The 18,185-nt window shown below is 40.4% G+C and overlaps 1 protein-coding gene across 2 annotated transcripts in view; it reads left to right on the top strand.

Moving 5' to 3' along the window:
- The window catches only part of LOC108411523 (PC3-like endoprotease variant B), a 219,783-nt gene that overhangs the window by 75,079 nt on the left and 126,519 nt on the right, over window positions 1-18,185 (top strand). For both annotated transcript variants that reach the window (XM_017683140.2, XM_037530903.1), the window contains exon 6: window positions 4,202-4,301. In XM_017683140.2, coding sequence (XP_017538629.1) covers window positions 4,202-4,301 — 100 coding nt within the window. The remainder of the gene's footprint in view (window positions 1-4,201; window positions 4,302-18,185) is intronic.

Here is an 18,185-nt window from a genome sequence, read left to right as displayed (position 1 = left end):
TTGCTAAAACATGTATATATCATTCAGCATTAATGGTGCCTTCACAGATGTGCCAGTCACCCATGCCATGTGCATTAATGCCCCCCTAAACCATCATGAATCTTGGCTTTTGAAATGTGAACCCAAGTAAACTTGATACCAAGTTAAGTGGTCCTTTATCAGGAGGACACAGTGTCCATAATTTCCAAAAATAAATTAAAATGTTGATTCATCGAACCACAGGACACTTTTCCACTTTGCCTCAGTCCATTTTAAATAAGCCCAGGCCCAGAGAAGTTGGCAGCATTCCTCAATCCTGTGTATTCTTTGCATATAAGAGTTTTTATTAGCATTTGTGGATGTAGCAACAAACTATTTTCATAGTCAGTGTTTTTCAGAAGTGTTTCTGAGCCCATGCAGTGACTTCCACTACAGAATCATATATGTTATTAATGCAGTGCCGACTAAACACCCAAAGATCACAGCCAGCAAATATTGTTTTTGGTCTAGTCCTCTGCATACAGAGATTTCTCCAGATTTCTCTCTCTCTTTTAAATATTATTATGTACTGTAACTATGTACAGGATGAAAAACAAATGTTCTTTGCTATTTTATGTTGAGAAATGTTATTCTTGAATTGTTGCACTATTTGCCTGTGCAGCCTTTTACAGTGTTCAATCCCTCCTCATCTTCACTTCTGAAAGACTCTCTCAGATATTATTTTATGCCCAATCATGTTACTGACCTGTTGCCAATTAACTACCAGCCTTTTGTTGCCCCGTCCCAACTTTTTTGGAACATGTTGTTGGCATCAAATTCAAAATGCTCATATATTTTTCAAAAAAACAATACATTCAATCATACAATACATAATTTCTCAGTTTCAGCCTTTGATATGTTTTCTATGAAGCATTTTCAATTAAATATAAGGTATAATTGATTTGCACATCATTGCATTTTGTTTTTAATTAACATTTTTCACAGTATTTCTGTTAGGTTGGTTTTAGAGACAAAATAAAAAATAATATAAAATTTTTAAATTAATTTTATCTTCAGGTGAAAACTACAAATAAACACAGTACATTTCTAAACATGTTCATTGATCTGAGAGATTTAATTAATTTAAAACAATAAAATGAAAAAAAAACAGGGTGTTTTGGTATGAAATGTAAATATTAATTTGTCTTTTAAAAGGAGTAGAATACACTGTACTTTGTTACAGTATAATGCTTTCATGTGTCTTCCAGGCCCATCTTTTGACAATATCTGGAGCTTGAAATTAAAAATATATCCGCTTCTAAAGACCTGAAAGATTGATTGAGGAAATGGCAGCAAATGAAGTCCTAAGAAAATGAGGCGGGCTTGGGTTGGACTACTGTATTACTGGGAAGAAGTTTGTCATGATTTTGATTGGCTACAATACAAGGACAACACAGAGAAATTAAATGTTTACATCTTTAAAAAAATCAGCACCTGCAACTAAAACATTTAATTATCCAAAAATTTATGTGTACATTTTAAGCAATTTATTGTCTTGCCATACCTCCCTTGCAGACTTGACTATAAAAATTAAAGTCAGGTTATCTAATTGGTTCTGAAAACAAATCTCTTGAATTAAGTATTTCTATTAGGCACGATTGCTTAACATATTAAAAAGTGCTATAACCTTGAAAAAGCTCAAATAACATTAAAGCCTCTGTAGTTACTGAATAACAGGCCCACATGGGCAACAATTCAAACTGGCTGAGTTATTCTTAGTTTATATAAGTGTGTAGTAAAACTTTAGATGCACTGCAGGGTGCTGGCCATTTACGGGGTTAAAGTAAAATTATTTGTCATTTGTGTGAGGTTGTAGCCTGTTGCTGACAGCAGTACAGTGATCATCCTACATATTTTAGTACAATAACCAGTGCAACACTTGCTTATAAAGCATGTCTCCACCTAAAATTAGACAGTTGAGTTGTACAAAACAAAGATGAAAACACCACCAGCAGGCTGAAAAACCAAAACTATAGAGCATCCTAGGCTAAAGCATACTGCCACAGCAGGCATAGAAAATGTTTTTTTTTTTTTTTTAATTATATATATATATATTCTTCATATATATATATATATATATATATATATATATATATATATATATATATATATATATATCTTCTTCAAAGGTAATATATATATATATATATATATATATATATATATATATATTACCTTTGAAGAAGATGGTTCGTAGATCCCTGCTTACAACAACGCAGTAGCTTTTCTTCAACTTGGGCTGATATTTCTATTTGTGTTTGCCTTTGAAAATTGGTATCCTCTACCATGTCAAAGTATCATTTATAGATCTGTTAATCACATCTTTTGTATATCTAGAAAGTCCATTCATAAAAATGCTGGCTCACTGCTGAAAAAACATTGAATCACGCATCCATAAAACCCATGGGATTATCCAGGCCTGCAGTCTGATCAAACTTGGACACAGAGGTCTGATTTGGAGTTGGATTTAAAACAACATACAAATGTGGCTTGAATCTGATTTCATGTGGCTTTTTACTATTCTGAATGTGGACAATCCTTCCTGCTTTTTGCAAATATTCACTCATTTTGAATTTGATGCCTGCAACACGTTCCAAAGAAGTTGGGACAGGGGCATGTTTACCGCTGTGTTACATCACCTTTCCTTTAACAACACTCAATAAGTGTTTGGGAACTGAGGACACTAATTGTTGAAGCTTTGTAGGTGGAATTCTTTCCCATTCTTGCTTGATGTACAACTTCAGTTGCTCAACAGTCCGGGGTCTCCATTGTCGTATTTTGCACTTCATAATGCACCACACATTTTCAATAGGAGACAGGTCTGGACTGCAGGCAGGACAGTCTAGTACCCGTGCTCTTTTACTATGAAGCCATGCTGTTGTAACACATGCAGAATGTGGCTTGGCATTGTCTTGCTGAAATAAGCAGGGACGTCCCTGAAAAAGACGTTGCTTGGATGGCAGCATATGTTGCTCCAAAACCTGTATGTACCTTTCAGCATTAATGGTGCCTTCACAGATGTGCAAGTTACACATGCCATGGGCACTAACACACCCCCACACCATCAGAGACGCTGGCTTTTGAACTTTGATTTCCAAAAACAATTTGAAATGTTGACTCGTCAGACCACAAGACACTTTTCCACTTTGCGTCAGTCCATCTCAGATGAGCTCGGGCCCAGAGAAGCCGGCGGCGTTTCTGGGTGTTGTTGATATATGGCTTTTGCTTTGCATGGCAGAGTTTTAACTTGCACTTGTAGATGGAGCGACAAACTGTGTTCACTGACAGTGGTTTTCTGAAGTGTTCCTGAGCCCATGTGGTAATATCCATTACAGAATGATGTCGGTTTTTAATGCAGTGCTGCCTGAGGGATCGAAGGTCACAGGCATTCAGTGTTGGTTTTCTGCCTTGCCGCTTACTTGCAGAGATTTCTCCTTTTTCTCCTTTCTTCCCTGAATCTTTAGATGATATTATGGACTGTAGATGATGAAATCCCTTAATTCCTTGCAATTGCATGTTGAGAAACGTTGTTCTTAAACTGTTGGACTGTTTGCTCACGCAGTTGTTCACAAAGTGGTGAACCTCGCCCCATCCTTGCTTGTGAACGACTGAGCCTTTCAGGGATGCTCTCTTTATACCCAAGCATGACACTCACCTGTTTCCAAGTAACCTGTACACCTGTGGAATGTTCCAAACAGGTGTTTTTTGAACATTCCTCAACTGTCCCAGTCTTTTGTTGCCCCTGTCCCAACTTCTTTGGAATGTGTTGCAGGCATCAAATTCAAAATGAGTGAATATTTGCGAAAAACAATAAAGTTTATCCATTTGAACATTAAATATCTTGTATTTGTAGTGTATTCAATTGAATATATGTTGAAAAGGATTTGCAAATCATTGTATTCTGTTTTTATTTTTGTTTTACACAACATCCCGAATTCATTGGAATTGGGGTTGTAGGATTTAATCCGAATGTCTAAGCAAAGCATTTAGCACTGAGGAGTCCCAAAACAATTCTAAAGAATCCAAGCACAAGAGGCATTAAAACAGTGGTGGAACAGGGCATGTGTGAGGAATGTATAACACATAATTAACTATTCTGAAACTAAACAAATGTGTATGTAAATATCTTTTGTATTTGTGTGTGTGTGTGTGTGTGTGTGTTTGTGTTCTGCCTTTTCCACAGTTTAATCATGGTCATGTGAGTCTCTTCGACCTTAACGTCATGCCAGTTTGGCTCAAGAACATCACTGGCAGAGGGGTGGTGGTCAGCATTATAGACGATGGTGAGTATGTACTGCTCCCTTCTCTCTCCAGTTGCTGTGCGGTTAAACCAGAGCTATTAACCCTTAAATGCATGACTCACTTCAGTAGCAACTCATGACTTCACTCCCCTCACCTCCTCCATTTTTTTTCAGATAAGTGTCAAAACATCTATCAAGTATAATAATTTATTTTATTTTGCTAATGTTTGTTATGGCAGTAGAAATGTAAGGAGTAACATATGCATGTGAAAACAGAATAGATGGCAATAAGATACCTGGCAAGAGGAAGGGATTGGTACAATGTGACAAAGATAATTGATAAATAGATGAAAAGATACATTGATAATTCTATTTCAACTCTAATATGTTGAAAATTCTGACCACCACTTACCACAAATTTTGACTTATCTAAAATTCTTCCAACATTTCAGGAAATGCTGACCAAACTATCACAAATTTACCCAACTTGTTTCAGATCCTGACCAAATGTACTGCCAATTTTGAGCAAATGCACCACAACCTCTAACCAAAGTTATCAAAGATTCTACCAAACAATCTGGCCAAACTGGCTAAACTACAAACTCTCACTAAACAACACAATTATTTTCCAAATTTACTACAAACTCTGACTAAACGTGCTGTTGATGATCTTATTATAGATCCAAAGTCCAGCTAAATGCATCACAAATTGACTACATTTATTTTAAATTATGAGCAAACTCACCACAGAATTCAGCCAAAATATACCACAAAAATTCCACATCCAAAGTTACTATAAAGCCCAATTAACCCAACTTATTATAGATCTTGTCTAAATGCACAGCTAACATTGTAGCTGGAGTACATACGGTCACTCAATACAAACTGATAAAACTTTACAAAAACTTTTACCAAACTTACCTCATTCTGTTCAGATGGTACCAAATGTACCTAAACGCTTACCAAACATACCAAAAATTAGACCAAATTTACATTAAAATCTGACCAAATTTACCATTACCAAAATGACCACTGATCATATAGCCTTTATAGTCATATTGCTGTTAGGCACACTATGGAATTCGCAGGTTGTGATATTTGACACCTGATGTTATGTGATGACTGGACTGAGCAGTATGCAGTTTGCACAAGGACTGAGTATTGTCAGCAACTTCACACAATGATGAATATCATGAGAAAAGTGAGTTTGGAGCAGCTACTCTGTGTTTTTTCTATTTCAGAGAGTTAGTATGCTACATATCGCTGTTGTCGGAAGAAAACCTTGTATCTCCAAAATGGTAACTTCACAGGAGAAGGAAAAACACTACTTTACCTTTAATGTAAGTCAATGGAACCAGACATATTTCCGAGTCATTTTGAGCTGCTTTTTTTGGTCTGTTAATGATGAAATTTACATACGATGTAAAGGGCAATAGATAGTTTTAAATTGGGTAAAAAACTGAAAATTGACAAAAACGGAGATACAAGGTTTTGTTCCAACAACAGCGATACACAGTACAGTAGATTTCAAATAATTCACACAACCATAATCATATTGATTCACCAAGAGCTCATTCACAACATGATGGCATATCGATATTTTGAACACAGCCTGTTCTGAAAAACAAGTCGAACTACTCTCTATTTTTGTCTCTATCACAGTATAACAGTCACTCACAACAGTGTATTATCTTTCTTCTTTTATTTAATTAATGTCTTTATTTAAGGCCTAGACCTTTCTTATCGAAACACCTATATTCAAACCAGCTGTGGCGTTTTTAAAACCCTGTAAGCTCCTCATCTGAGAAAATGAAATTTTTCTCTAAATTCAAGGTGTTCATCTCAGCTCTGCTAATTCAGTCTTTCCATTTCCCAGGGTTTGCACAGGTAGAATACTCTTGCAAGCCGGTTTCATTTGATCTGCTAAACAGGCTGCTATCATAGTCCCGTAGAGCCCTGCCAGGCCTATTAACACACATCACTCTCCAAAAATCAGCACTGTTAGCGGGCACGGGGAAAGGAAAATGGAAGAGGAGGAAAAGAGAAAGATCTAAGAGGTGGGAGAAAAGGAGGAAGCAGAGAGGTGAAAATGGAGGAGCACATAAAGTGAAGAAGATCAGAGTGAGAGAAAAGTGAGAGATCTCTGGCTATCTCTCGCGCTGTCTTTCTCTCTCAGTTCAGACAGCTAATAGTACTACATTTGCACTGCCAAAGTTTAGGTTACAAAATTTGGGGATACATTACAAATTTGCAACATTACAACTGGCAGAATTACCAGAAAAGTCATAGAATTTCTTTAGACCCACCCCATGTGGCTTATCTAGGTCCGGATCAGTAGATTTCATGGGCGCGTGGCCAGGGGCTGTTTTGACTCACAGTGGAAACTTTACTGGTGGAACAGCAAAAGAAGTATTCATTTGTCATTGTGTCATAGACAACCACAGTCATTAAGCTCTCCACGTCTTTCCTAAATGCCTGCTTCATTTTCTTCTCCAATTATTGAAACCTTTACACTGTTCGCCATTACCTTTTAGTTTTCATTACCATTAAGTTTTCAGGTTTTTTTTTAGCAGTGAGCTTGGTCTTTTGAATGTACTTTAAGCTCCAGATTTTTACAAGATGTGCTGGGAGGATCTGTAAAACTAGACCTGAAACTCTGACAGGGTAGAGGATTTTAATTTCCATTTCCGGTTTCCAAAGCCAAATATAAAATATCAGCCACCTGAGTTAAAGAAAAATTGCGGTGTCCTTATCAGCAGTGATCTGTGAACTATCAATTCCACAAGTCATCAGAGCAAAGATAAATGAGAAAGTTTGTAAGACAGAAGAATCCTTCTTGGTGCTACATAGAACTCTTTTTAAAAAGGTACTAGCTAGAGCCATATAGAGCCCATTCTCATTCTTTGTAGTTCAGTTGCATTTTTTTTGTAGTTCAGTTGCATTTAATAGCCATTTAGTTGAATGTTACTTATAAACTGACTGAGCCTTTACAAAGCATCTACAGTGGATCCCCCAAATAATACTCAACTTAAAGTTCAGTTGTATTTAACAGATATTTAGTTGAATTTTACTATACTGAAATTTAAGCTATACTGAGCGTTTACAAACCATCTACAGTGGACCATCCAAATAAAGTGTTACCCCATTTTCTGTACCAAAGAACCCTTGAGGAACTATCTTTTTTACATGTGTACTTTCAGCTTTCCAATTTTAATTGATATCATCCTTATCAGTAAATGTTGCTTGTGAAGAGCAGGCGAAGCTTTATTGAGAAGTCTCACATTGGTTGTTGGATGAATATTAACTTGTGTTCTCATTAATGTGTGCCTAATATTGCTGTTTTTCTGTCCTGGTTGGAAAAAAAACATGTGTTTATAGCGGTGCTGTGCAGTTAGTATGCTGCCCCTGTGACGCTGCATAAGCCTTGTCTAACCTGCTCACTCACTTACTAACCCAAAATTGAATTTAATTTATTTCAGAACCATTAGCCAACAGTGTTTTGCACACAGCGGAATTAGACCTCCGCATTTAACCCATCTCTGCAGTGAAACACCCACATACTTGCAGACGAATGAACACATACTAGGGGGCAGTGAGCACACTTGCCTGGAGTGGTGGGCAGCCCTATCCACAGCGCATGGGGTGCAGTTGGGGGTTAGGTGCCTTGCTCAAGGGCACTTCAGTCACATACTGTCAGCCAAGGGGATCGAACCAGCAACCTTCCCGTCACAAGGCTGGTTCCCTAACCTCCAGCCCATGACTACCCCCCCAAAGGTAGTAGCTAAGCAAGAGCACACTGGATATGGCCCAGGGACCAATAGCGTGATGATCTGAGCCTGATCTCACCACAACCGAAACACTGAGCAGTCTAGATAACAAAAACAGACCCAAGAGTTGATACTAACATGAGTTTTGGTTAGCTCAAAGGTAACTTTCAGGACGTGAGCATTGATAACACTGGAAAAGATGAAATAGATAAACACCCTGCTGCTCAGACCAAGACCTGCATGACAAGCTTCTGCACTGCAGCTGCCCAAACAAACAACTACCACAGCTACATCAAGGAATGAAAGCTACCTGTTGGGTTACCTCAATGTCGATGCATATATACATATATACAAAGTCTCTGCTGGACTGGTGGGGGGGGGGGGGGAGTGAGGGATGGTGAAAGAACAGCAATTTAAGAGTTCATTCAACAAGAACTTGTTGAGGTCTGAGCACTCTGGAGTGTGTGTCTGTGCATGTGGAGGATTCCTGCTCCTTAAGGAGTGTTTCCTGCTGGAAAAGGTTGCTCGTCATGGCAGAGAAGTGTTTGGCCAGAGGAGGATACACACAAGGTCTAAATGCTCTGAATACTGATGGGACAGAGAGAGAGAGAGAGAGTGAGCAAGTAAGACAGAGAGAATTAGATCTGCTTCACTGGCTCTTTGTGTTCTATTCTACCTTCTATTGATTCTAGCAGGATTCCCCCTTTCTCTCTCTCTCTCTCTCTCTTTCCTTTCACCCTTTTCCATTCAATCCCTCTTTCACTTTCTACCCATCTTATTCCTTTCTTCCTTTCTTTCTCTACCCAATGTTTCCATCTTTCTCTTTGTTCTTTCTTCTGTCTCTCTCTCTCAATTTCTTACTCTCCATCTATCTGCCTATCCTATTTTCCTGTTTTCTTTTTCCCCCTATCTAATTCAAGTTTTTTGTCTTCTCCTTCTTATTCTCTTCCTTTTCCCATCCTTTTCCGTCTTTTTCCATCTATCTGTCTCTCTGTCTTCTGCTCTTTCTCTTACTTTCTCTCTCTCTCTCTCTCTCTCTCTCTCTCTCTCTCTCTCTCTCTCTCTCTCTCTCTCTCTCTCTCTCTTGTTTTCCTGTCTTTGTTTGGATTGCTTGAATCTGTGTGTGTGTGTGTGTGTGTGTGTGTGTGAGGGATCATACACGCTCTCATCACCTTTAGCTGGTCTGGATCGATGGTCATTGATTTTGATATCACACTGAAATAAATTATTTTCCCTGCACTCACAGCCCTCACCCTGCAGCCTCCATACGGCTAATGTAATCAACCACTGCTACTATTTCTGTGTCACTCACACTGATATTGACTCAGGGTTGCTTTATTATAGAACAGTTTGATCAATCTGAAAACTGTTTGGTTTAACATGAATAAAGCTGAAAAATATAATAATAATAATAATAATAATAATAATAATAATAATAATAATAATTAAAGATTATCTCATTTATATGAACAGACTTGTTATCTGGTCATTGCAGAATAGTTTAAGCAGCAGCAGAATGAAAATTTTTGTTAGATAGATATTCTGTGTTAAAGCCCCATAGTTCTAGTAAAGGGTAATGTTGATGCTACAGCATACAAAGACATTTTAGACGATTATGCTTACAACTTTGTGGCAACAGTTTGGGGAAGAACTTCTCTCGTTCCAGCATAACTTTGCCCAACAAGGTCCTACACCAGTGTCTGACCTCACAAATGTTCTTTTTGACACATTCCAAAATCAATCAATCCATCCATCGACATTTGCTTTCATATACACTATATTTTCAAAAGTATCTGCTCGTCTGCCTTCACACATGTATGAAATTGAGTGAGATCCCGTTTTAATCCATAGGGTTTAATATCATGTCAGCCCACCCTTTACAGCTATAACAGCTTCAACTCTTTGTTAGGAGTGTTTAATGGAATTTTTTACTGTTCTTCCAGAAGCACATTTGTGAGGTCAGACACTGATGTTGGACAAGAAGGCCTGGCTCGCTCTAATTCATCCCAAAGGTGTTCTATCGGGTTAAGGTCAGGACTCTGTGCAGCCCAGTCAAGTTCTTCCACACCAAACTCACTCATCCATGTCTTTATGTACCTTGCTTTGTGCACTGGTGCACAGTCATGTTGGAACAGGAAGGGGCCGTCTCCAAAGTGTTCCCACAAAGTTGGGAGCATAAAATTGTCCAAAATTTCTTGGTGCTGAAGCATTGAGAGTTTCTTTCACTGGAACTAAGGGGCCGAGCTCAGCTCCTGAAAAACAACTCCACACCATAATCCCCCCTCCACCAAACTTTACACTCGCCACAATGCAGTCAGACAAGTACTGCTCTCCTGACAACCGCCAAACCCAAACCCGTGATTGGTCACTCCACAGAACACGTCTCCACTGCTCAAGAGGCCAGTGGCGACACTTTACACCACTGTATTCCATGCTTTACATTGCGCTTGGTGCTGTAAGGCTTGGATGCAGCTGCTCGGTCATGGAAACCCATTCCATGAAGCTCTCTATCTCTATCTTCCGCTTCTCCGGGGTTCGGGTCGCATCCTAAGCAATGAGGCCCAGACCTCCCTTTCCCCAGCCACATTCACTAGCTCCCCGGGGAGGATTCCGAGGCGCTCCCAGGCCAGCTGGGCAATAAAGTCATGCCAGCGTGTCCTGGGTCTTCCCCGGGGTCTCCTCCCAGGTGGACTTGCCTGTGACAACCCCTGAGGGAGGCATCCAGGAGGCATCCTAACCAGATGCCTGAACCACCTCAGCTGGCTCCTCTCGACGTGGAGAAGCAGCGGCTCCTGGATGACCGAACTTCTCACCCTATCTCTAAGGGAGAGTCCAGACACCCTGCGGAGGAAACTCATTTCGGCCGCTTGTATTCGTGATTTCATTCTTTCAGTCATTACCCAAAGCTCATGACCATAGATGAGGGTGGGAACGTAGATCAACCGGTAAATTGAGAGCCTTGCTTTATGGCTCAGCTCTTTCTTTACCACAACAGACCGGTAAAGAGCCCGGATCACTGCTGACCCAGCACCAATCCGCCTGTCAATCTCCCTCTCCCTTTTGCCATAACTCGTGAACAAGACCCCAAAATACTTAAACTCCTCCACTTGAGACAAGAGCTTATCCCCAACCCAGAGAGGGCTCTCCACCCGTTTCTGCCTGAGAACCATGGTCTCCGATTTAGAGGTACTGATTCTCATCCTGGCCGCTTCACACTTGGCTTCAAACCGATTCAGCGAAAGCTGAAGTTCATGGCCTGATGTCCCCAATAGGACCACATCATCTGCAAACAGCAGCGATGTGACCTTGAGGTCACCAAACCAGACACCCTCCATTCCCTGACTGCGCCTAGAAATTCTATCCATAAAACGTATGAATAGAATAGGTTCTACGACTATAAGCCGGACTCTCTTCTCCAGTACCCCTGCATAGACTTTAACAGGGAGGCTGAGAAGTGCGATTCCCCTGTAGTTGGAACACGCCCTCCGGTCCTCTTTTTTAAAAAGAGGCACCACCACCCCAGTCTGCCAATCCAGTGGCACTGCCCCCGATGTCCACGCAATGTTGAAAAGCCGTGTCAGCTAAGGCAGCCCCACAACATCCAGAGCTTTGAGGAACTCCGGACGGAACGCATCCACCCCTGGAGCCTTGCCACTAAGGAGCTTTTTAACTACCTTAGAGACTTCGGCCTCAGTAATGGACAAGCCTATTCCTGTGTCCCCAGACTCTGCTTCCTCACAGGAGAATGTGTCGGTGGGATTGAGAAGATCCTCAAATTATTTCTTCCACTGCCCAATGACGTCTTCAGTCGAAGTCAACAGCACACCATCGCCACTATATACAGTGCTAATGGCACACTGCTTTCCCCTTCTGAGTCGCCTGACGGTTTGCCAGAATCTTTTCGGAGCCGACGTAAAGTCACTTTCCAAGGCCTCACCAAACTCCTCCCACACCCGGGTTTTTGCCATGGTGACGACTGAAGCCGCAGATCGCTTGGCATGTCGATACCTGCCAGCTGCCTCTGGTGTCCCACAGGCCAACCATGCCCGGTAGGACTCCTTCTTTAGCTTGACGGCATCTCTCACCTGGGGTGTCCACCACCGGGTTTGAGGATTACCACCCCAACAGGCACCAACTACCTTGCAGCCACAGCTACAATCAGCCGCTTCAACAATGGAGGAATGGAGTATGGCCCACTCTGAGTCAATGTCCCTCACCTCCCCCGATATCTGGTCAAAGTTCTGACGGAGGTGTGAGTTAAAGATCAATCTGACAGGTTCTTCTGCCAGACGTTCCCAGCAAAGCCTCACTTATATGTTTGGGTTTGCCTGGTCTGACCGGTATCTTCCCCCACCACCTGATCCAACTCACCACCAGGTGGTGATCAGTTGACAGCTCAGCTCCTCTGTTTACCAGAGTGTCCAAAACACATGGCCACAAGTCCGATGACACGACTACAAAGTCAATCATTGAACTGCGGCCTAGGGTGTCCTGGTGCCATGTGCACTTATGGACATCCTTGTGTTCAAACATGGTGTTCGTGATGGACAAACTGTGGTTTGCATAGAAGTCCAAAAACTGAACATCAATCGGGTTCAGATCAGAGAGGCCATTCTTCTCAATAACACCCCTCCAGGTCTCACTGTCATTGCCCACGTGAGCGTTGAAGTCCCCCAGTAGGACAATAGAGTCTCCAGGAGGAGCACTTTCAAGCACCCTTCCCAAGGACTCTAAGAAGGCTGGGTACGCTGAACTGCTGTTCGGTGCATAAGCACAGACAGCAGTCAGGACCCATTCCCCAACCCAAAGACGTAGGGAAGCTTCCCTGCAGGTAAAGCAGTAGGCAGACAGGCAGCCAGGCAGGCAGGCAGGTAAAGCAGTAGGCAGGCAGACATGTGGGCAGGTAAAGCAGTAGGCAGGCAGGCAGGCAGGCAGGCAGTGGTTTAATCAAAATGGCTTAAAGGTTCAAAGTAACCAAAAGGTGGGTTTCTAAATTGCAGATTCCAAATGTACAAAGTTTCCAAAATAACAAATGAAGGTGACTTTGTAGGAGGTTAAAAGCAATAAGCATTAAGCCATAAGCCTAAAAAAACTGTTTGTTCCCAGCGTTCCCAAGGAAGACGCCATCTTAACTTGTGGTGTATCATGTGGCAAGTGTCAAAATAAGAGTCTCAAATGAAAGGCCATTTAAATCTAAATCAAAATAGCATCCCGCAAGGAAAATAAATTTAAACTCAAATCTGGCTCCTACAACTATTCTGATTAAACAAATTGGTGATAAGTGTTTACTACGGAAGTCTGCATCCTTCATACAGTGATTAAAAGATCAGCTCAGTTTCTGAGTCTACATGCTGATGGATGTGCAATAACACATGCTTTGACAAGTTTGGTATGGAGGTACTCCAGTGGCCTGCAGAGACTTGGCCTCTGAACACCTCTGAGATTAATTGAAACATCGATTGTGAGCAAGGCCTTTTTGTGCAACATCAGTGCCTGACCTCACAAATGCTTTTTTTGACTGAATAAGCACAACTTTCTATAGGCACGCTCCAAAAAAAACCTCCCCAGAGTTATGGAGAATGTTATAGTCACAAAGAGGGGGCAACTCCATACTAATAACCATGGTTTTGGTATGGAATGTTTAAAAAGCTCAAATAGGTGTGATGCACAGGCACCAAAAGCCTTTGGCCATATAATGTGTATATTTTTATTTGGTTTGTCACAAACTGCCATTTTGAGCATAGAAACATAATGAACAGGAATAAAATGTTTTGTCACAAGTGTCAAAATAAGAGTCTCAAATGAAAGGTCATTAAATCTAAATCAAAATAGCATCTCTCAAGGAAAATAAATTTAAACTCTAATCTGGCTCCTACAACTATTCTGATTAAACAATCAGTGACAAAGTAGTAACAAAGTGTTTACTACAGAAGTCTGCATCCTTCATACAGTGATTAAAAGATCAGCTCCGTTTCTGAGTCTACATGCTGATGCATGCACAATAACTCCTTTGGGGGACAGATTTAACCCTGCCAAACTAAGTGTCTCTCCTCTAATGTCTATGTGATGTTGAATTTGGTGATGATCCTTTTATCTTTTTTTCCTGTTTTCCTATCACTGTCTAAAAGATGCACAAGGCTTCCATTGTTGTGAGTGTGCGAGCTCATTTAGAATGAAATTCAGATTAATTGGAAAAATCAATAATACATTTTTATCAGAGTAATGACAGAATGCTATTGGTAGGGGACGTTTATTCTGCTTTCTGTGTTTTGTTGTTCAAAAAGTACTTTGTAATGCAAACTAAATAAAAATCACAAATCACATTTCTGTTGCAAATCTGCAAAGCTAGATATTTCTGTAGTTACCAGATACAAATATCAACAAATCAAATAAATGCAGCAACAGCATTAAGAGCAGATTAAATGGCAGAAATAGCCACAATTTTCTGCCAAGTTAAACTGGAAACTCAATGTTATGTAGTGACTTTAAATAAGTCACTATAATAAATTCTGCTTTCATATTAAGTGAGCCAAGCAGGAATTGTACATATAGACTCCTATTTTATGAGACCAGTAATAACTGCGCAGTCCCCTGCTCGGTTGTGTCTTGTCCAGCTGTGACTCTGTGGATCATTAGTTCATGCTCCAGGTCCAGGCACATGTGTGAACACTAATGCATCTCTGTATTAGTTCAGCAGCAGGATCACTCAGATTTAAATATGTAATCATCGCTATACCAGAGATTGAGCTGGAGCTGTTATTGGTCATTTACTGCTGTTCTGGCTATGATTGAGGAAAAATGGGAAATCTCTATGTGTGTGTGTGTGTGTGTGTACGTACAGACACGTGTATATCTCAGTGTGTGTATCTGAGCACAGGTGAGTGTATATACCAGTGGCAAGCTGTGAATGTTAGTGCGCAGCTTTCAGGTCAGCACACAAGTGGCAAAACCTTTGCCAAAATTTTGGCCATTATAGAATAAACACAGATATTAAGCTATTAAGATATTTAATGTGTTATTTGAAGTTTGTAATAAACATTAACATATTTTACTATATTTTACCCATTTCTAACAAATTAAACCTGGTAAAACTGAAATGTTTGTATGATCTACTAAAATGATCTACTGAAATCACTTATCAGCATTTATGATGTTCTCAATCAGAAAACAATCAGAAAGTCACCAACTACAGGTGTTTTTATACATCCCCAAACTTGCTCTGGTCCTCCATCATACGGCTGTTAGTTGTAAACATTTTGTTTGTTTGTTTGTTTCTGCTGTTTTTACTTTATCCAACAGTGATTCCAAACTTTTGAATTTTTAAGTCTATAAAGTTGTATAACATCAAGAATTAGCTTGCTCTATCCAAAATGCCTCATATATCAAAAGGAATGATGAAGTCTTCAGGTAGCGTGACACTTGACAAGCTAACTTGATACTTGGCTAGTACTAGGCTAGAATAGATCATTACAGGATAACGGGTTTAATATCTTGTATCTTGTATCTTCACTTCTATTCACTTCTCTCCATATCACTTTCTTTCTCTCTCATTCTCCTCTCTCTCTCTCTCTCTCTCTCTTTCTCTCTCTCTTTCTCTCTCTCTTTTGCATTCCCTCTTTCTCTTTCTCACCGTTCCTGTCTCTCACTTTCGGTCTCCTTCTCTTTGTCTCTCTTTGTCTCTCTCTCTCTCTCTCCTCCCCCTGCTGTTCTATCCATCCAGTGCTGTCAGGGCAATGCTGCAGTTAATCTGTCACACACACACACTGACACACACACACTCACACTCCTGCTGCTCACCTACTCCAGCAGCGCTTTAATGAACACACACATGATGCCATCTGACAGGCAGGAAATAGATGTAATAAAGATTTTCCTGCATGCTCTTTGCATCACTGATAAATCACCTCCCTGTGCAACAGATACCAGCCTGAGCTGCCCATAGAGAGAGAGAGGCACATTGTGAGGGGTCACTTCATTTTTAGTGTTGGCTACAATGTGGGTATATCTACTGATCAGCAGTGTGTGTGGCTGTGGGTGTGTGTGTGTGTGTGTGTCATGGCCCTGTGCTCTGGACCTGTGATCCTCCTCACACCCTGCATCATTTTCTGTGAACACAGTGGGTGGCTGCACACACACACACACACACACATTCACAGCATGATGCTGGTTTTGTACAGACTGCTGCACCCTTTCCACTGCTAAACACACACCCTGCAGAGGGAAAGGACTGTGTGTGTGTGTGTGTGTGTGTGTGTGTGTGTGTGTGTGTGTGTGTGTGTGTGTGTGAGAGAGAGGATAAATGCATTTTCATGATCTAGTAATTTAGGATGAAATTTAGTGCTACTTGGTATTTACTCCACATCTATGCTCCATAGATTGACATAAGATTGGCATTAGATGCTCAGTACAATGGCATTACACTATAAAAATGGGTTGTCAGATTAGCCTGAAACAAATACTAATAAAATGTAGTAATAAGTAATTTAACTTGTTTTACTCAACTCAAAAATCACATAATCTTTCATTCATGTGTTTATTTAGGTCAGATAAAACTATTTAATTTATTTGTTACCACAAAGTCATTTTTAAGGTTGCTCTCATGAGCCGTTTTTACAGTGTAGATCCTCAGTAGATTGACATTAGATGCTGAGTAGATTGACGTTTGATGCTTGGTAGACTGACAATAGATTGGTATTAAATGGGGAGTAGGTTTCCCAAAGACAGGCATTAGATGGGGATGAGATTGGCATTCGATTGGCATTAGTTATCTGTAGATTAGCATTAGATTGACATTAGATAGTCAGTATCTTGTCTCTAGAGTGGCAGTAAGTGGTCATGAGATTATCAACAGACTTGGAGTATATTGGTACTAAACCGGCATAAGCTTGTCCAAAGAATGGCATTAGACTGGCATTGGATGTTTTGTAGAATGGCATTAAATTGACATTAAACAGTGAGTTGACTGTCTTTAGATTTGCAGTAGATGTCTTTAAATTAGATTTGCAGTAAAGTAGTCTTTAAAGCTTAAATCATTTAACTCTTTCTTGTCTGAGCTGCACAATTGCACCCCCCCCCCCTTGAACAGAACAGAAAGAGGGGAGAAAACGAAAGACAGAGACAAACAGAACGAGAAAGAGGGAAGGTGAGAGGAGGAGGAGAAAAAGTAGGAGAGAAGGGAGAAGAAAGAGACAGATATAGAAGGAAAGAGACATAGTAGTCAACTCTCTCTCGCTCTGTGTGTTCTAGTGGTAATCTACACTCTGGAGGAGAGTGTTGTTGAAGCATATTGGCAGCACTGCAGCAAATGGAATGGAGCCATATCAGCTGTGTGTGCATGTGGCGGAGGGCGTGGGAGTCATTGGTGCTCTCTGGGACCTGTGGATCTCATTTGAATTCATCTCACCTCCCTGCAGACACTCTCTCTCTCTCTCTCTCTCTCTCTCTGTCTCTCTCTGTCTCTCTCTCTCTCTCTCTCTCTCTTTCTTTCTCTCTCTATTTCTCTCAGACACACACACACACACACACACATATACACACACTACCTGTTTGGCTCCTCATCATTTGCATGAAATAAGATGGAAATGGAAGCTTTATTTATTTCAGCAGAAATGGAGTGTATTATTAAGATTGGTGTTGGGAAAGTGCTGGACGTTTCATGAATAGATTCAGTGGGATATTTTTCTCCCTAACCAAACCATCCCTGCTCTCAGGGTGTGTCAATGTGGTGTGTGCAGATATGTATGTAGGTGTGTTAACATATGTGCTTCGTATTTGACAATTATCATTCCTTCTGTTCATTATTAGGGGTGTGCATTGGTAACTAAGTACTGTGTTAACTTTTCCAACTGCTAGTATCCGAGTACTGAAATTGCTATTCGGGTATTCGTTATGTTGTAGCTAAGACCAGAATGAAAAGCTGTTACCCTGTTCTCAGGATTACTTCCACTAAGTAGCATGTTGGCATGTTTTAGCTCTAGTTTTAACTCTGATTTTCGATTCAGCGTTAACTCTAATGTCAGGTCTAGGGTTAGATATAGCTATAGTTAGTTCTAGCACTATGCTGCATTAATCTAAAGCTCATAACTTGGATCTTTTTCAACCAAAAGCAAGGAAAGAGCAAAGAAAAAATGTTAGGAATTCCTACTTGTAGGAGTTGTAG

The sequence above is a fragment of the Pygocentrus nattereri genome, chromosome 19 (assembly GCF_015220715.1).
Source record: "Pygocentrus nattereri isolate fPygNat1 chromosome 19, fPygNat1.pri, whole genome shotgun sequence".
Classification (NCBI taxonomy): domain Eukaryota; kingdom Metazoa; phylum Chordata; class Actinopteri; order Characiformes; family Serrasalmidae; genus Pygocentrus; species Pygocentrus nattereri.
The sequence above is the reverse complement of the archived record's forward strand: the minus strand, read 5'-3'. Positions and strand labels throughout refer to the sequence as shown.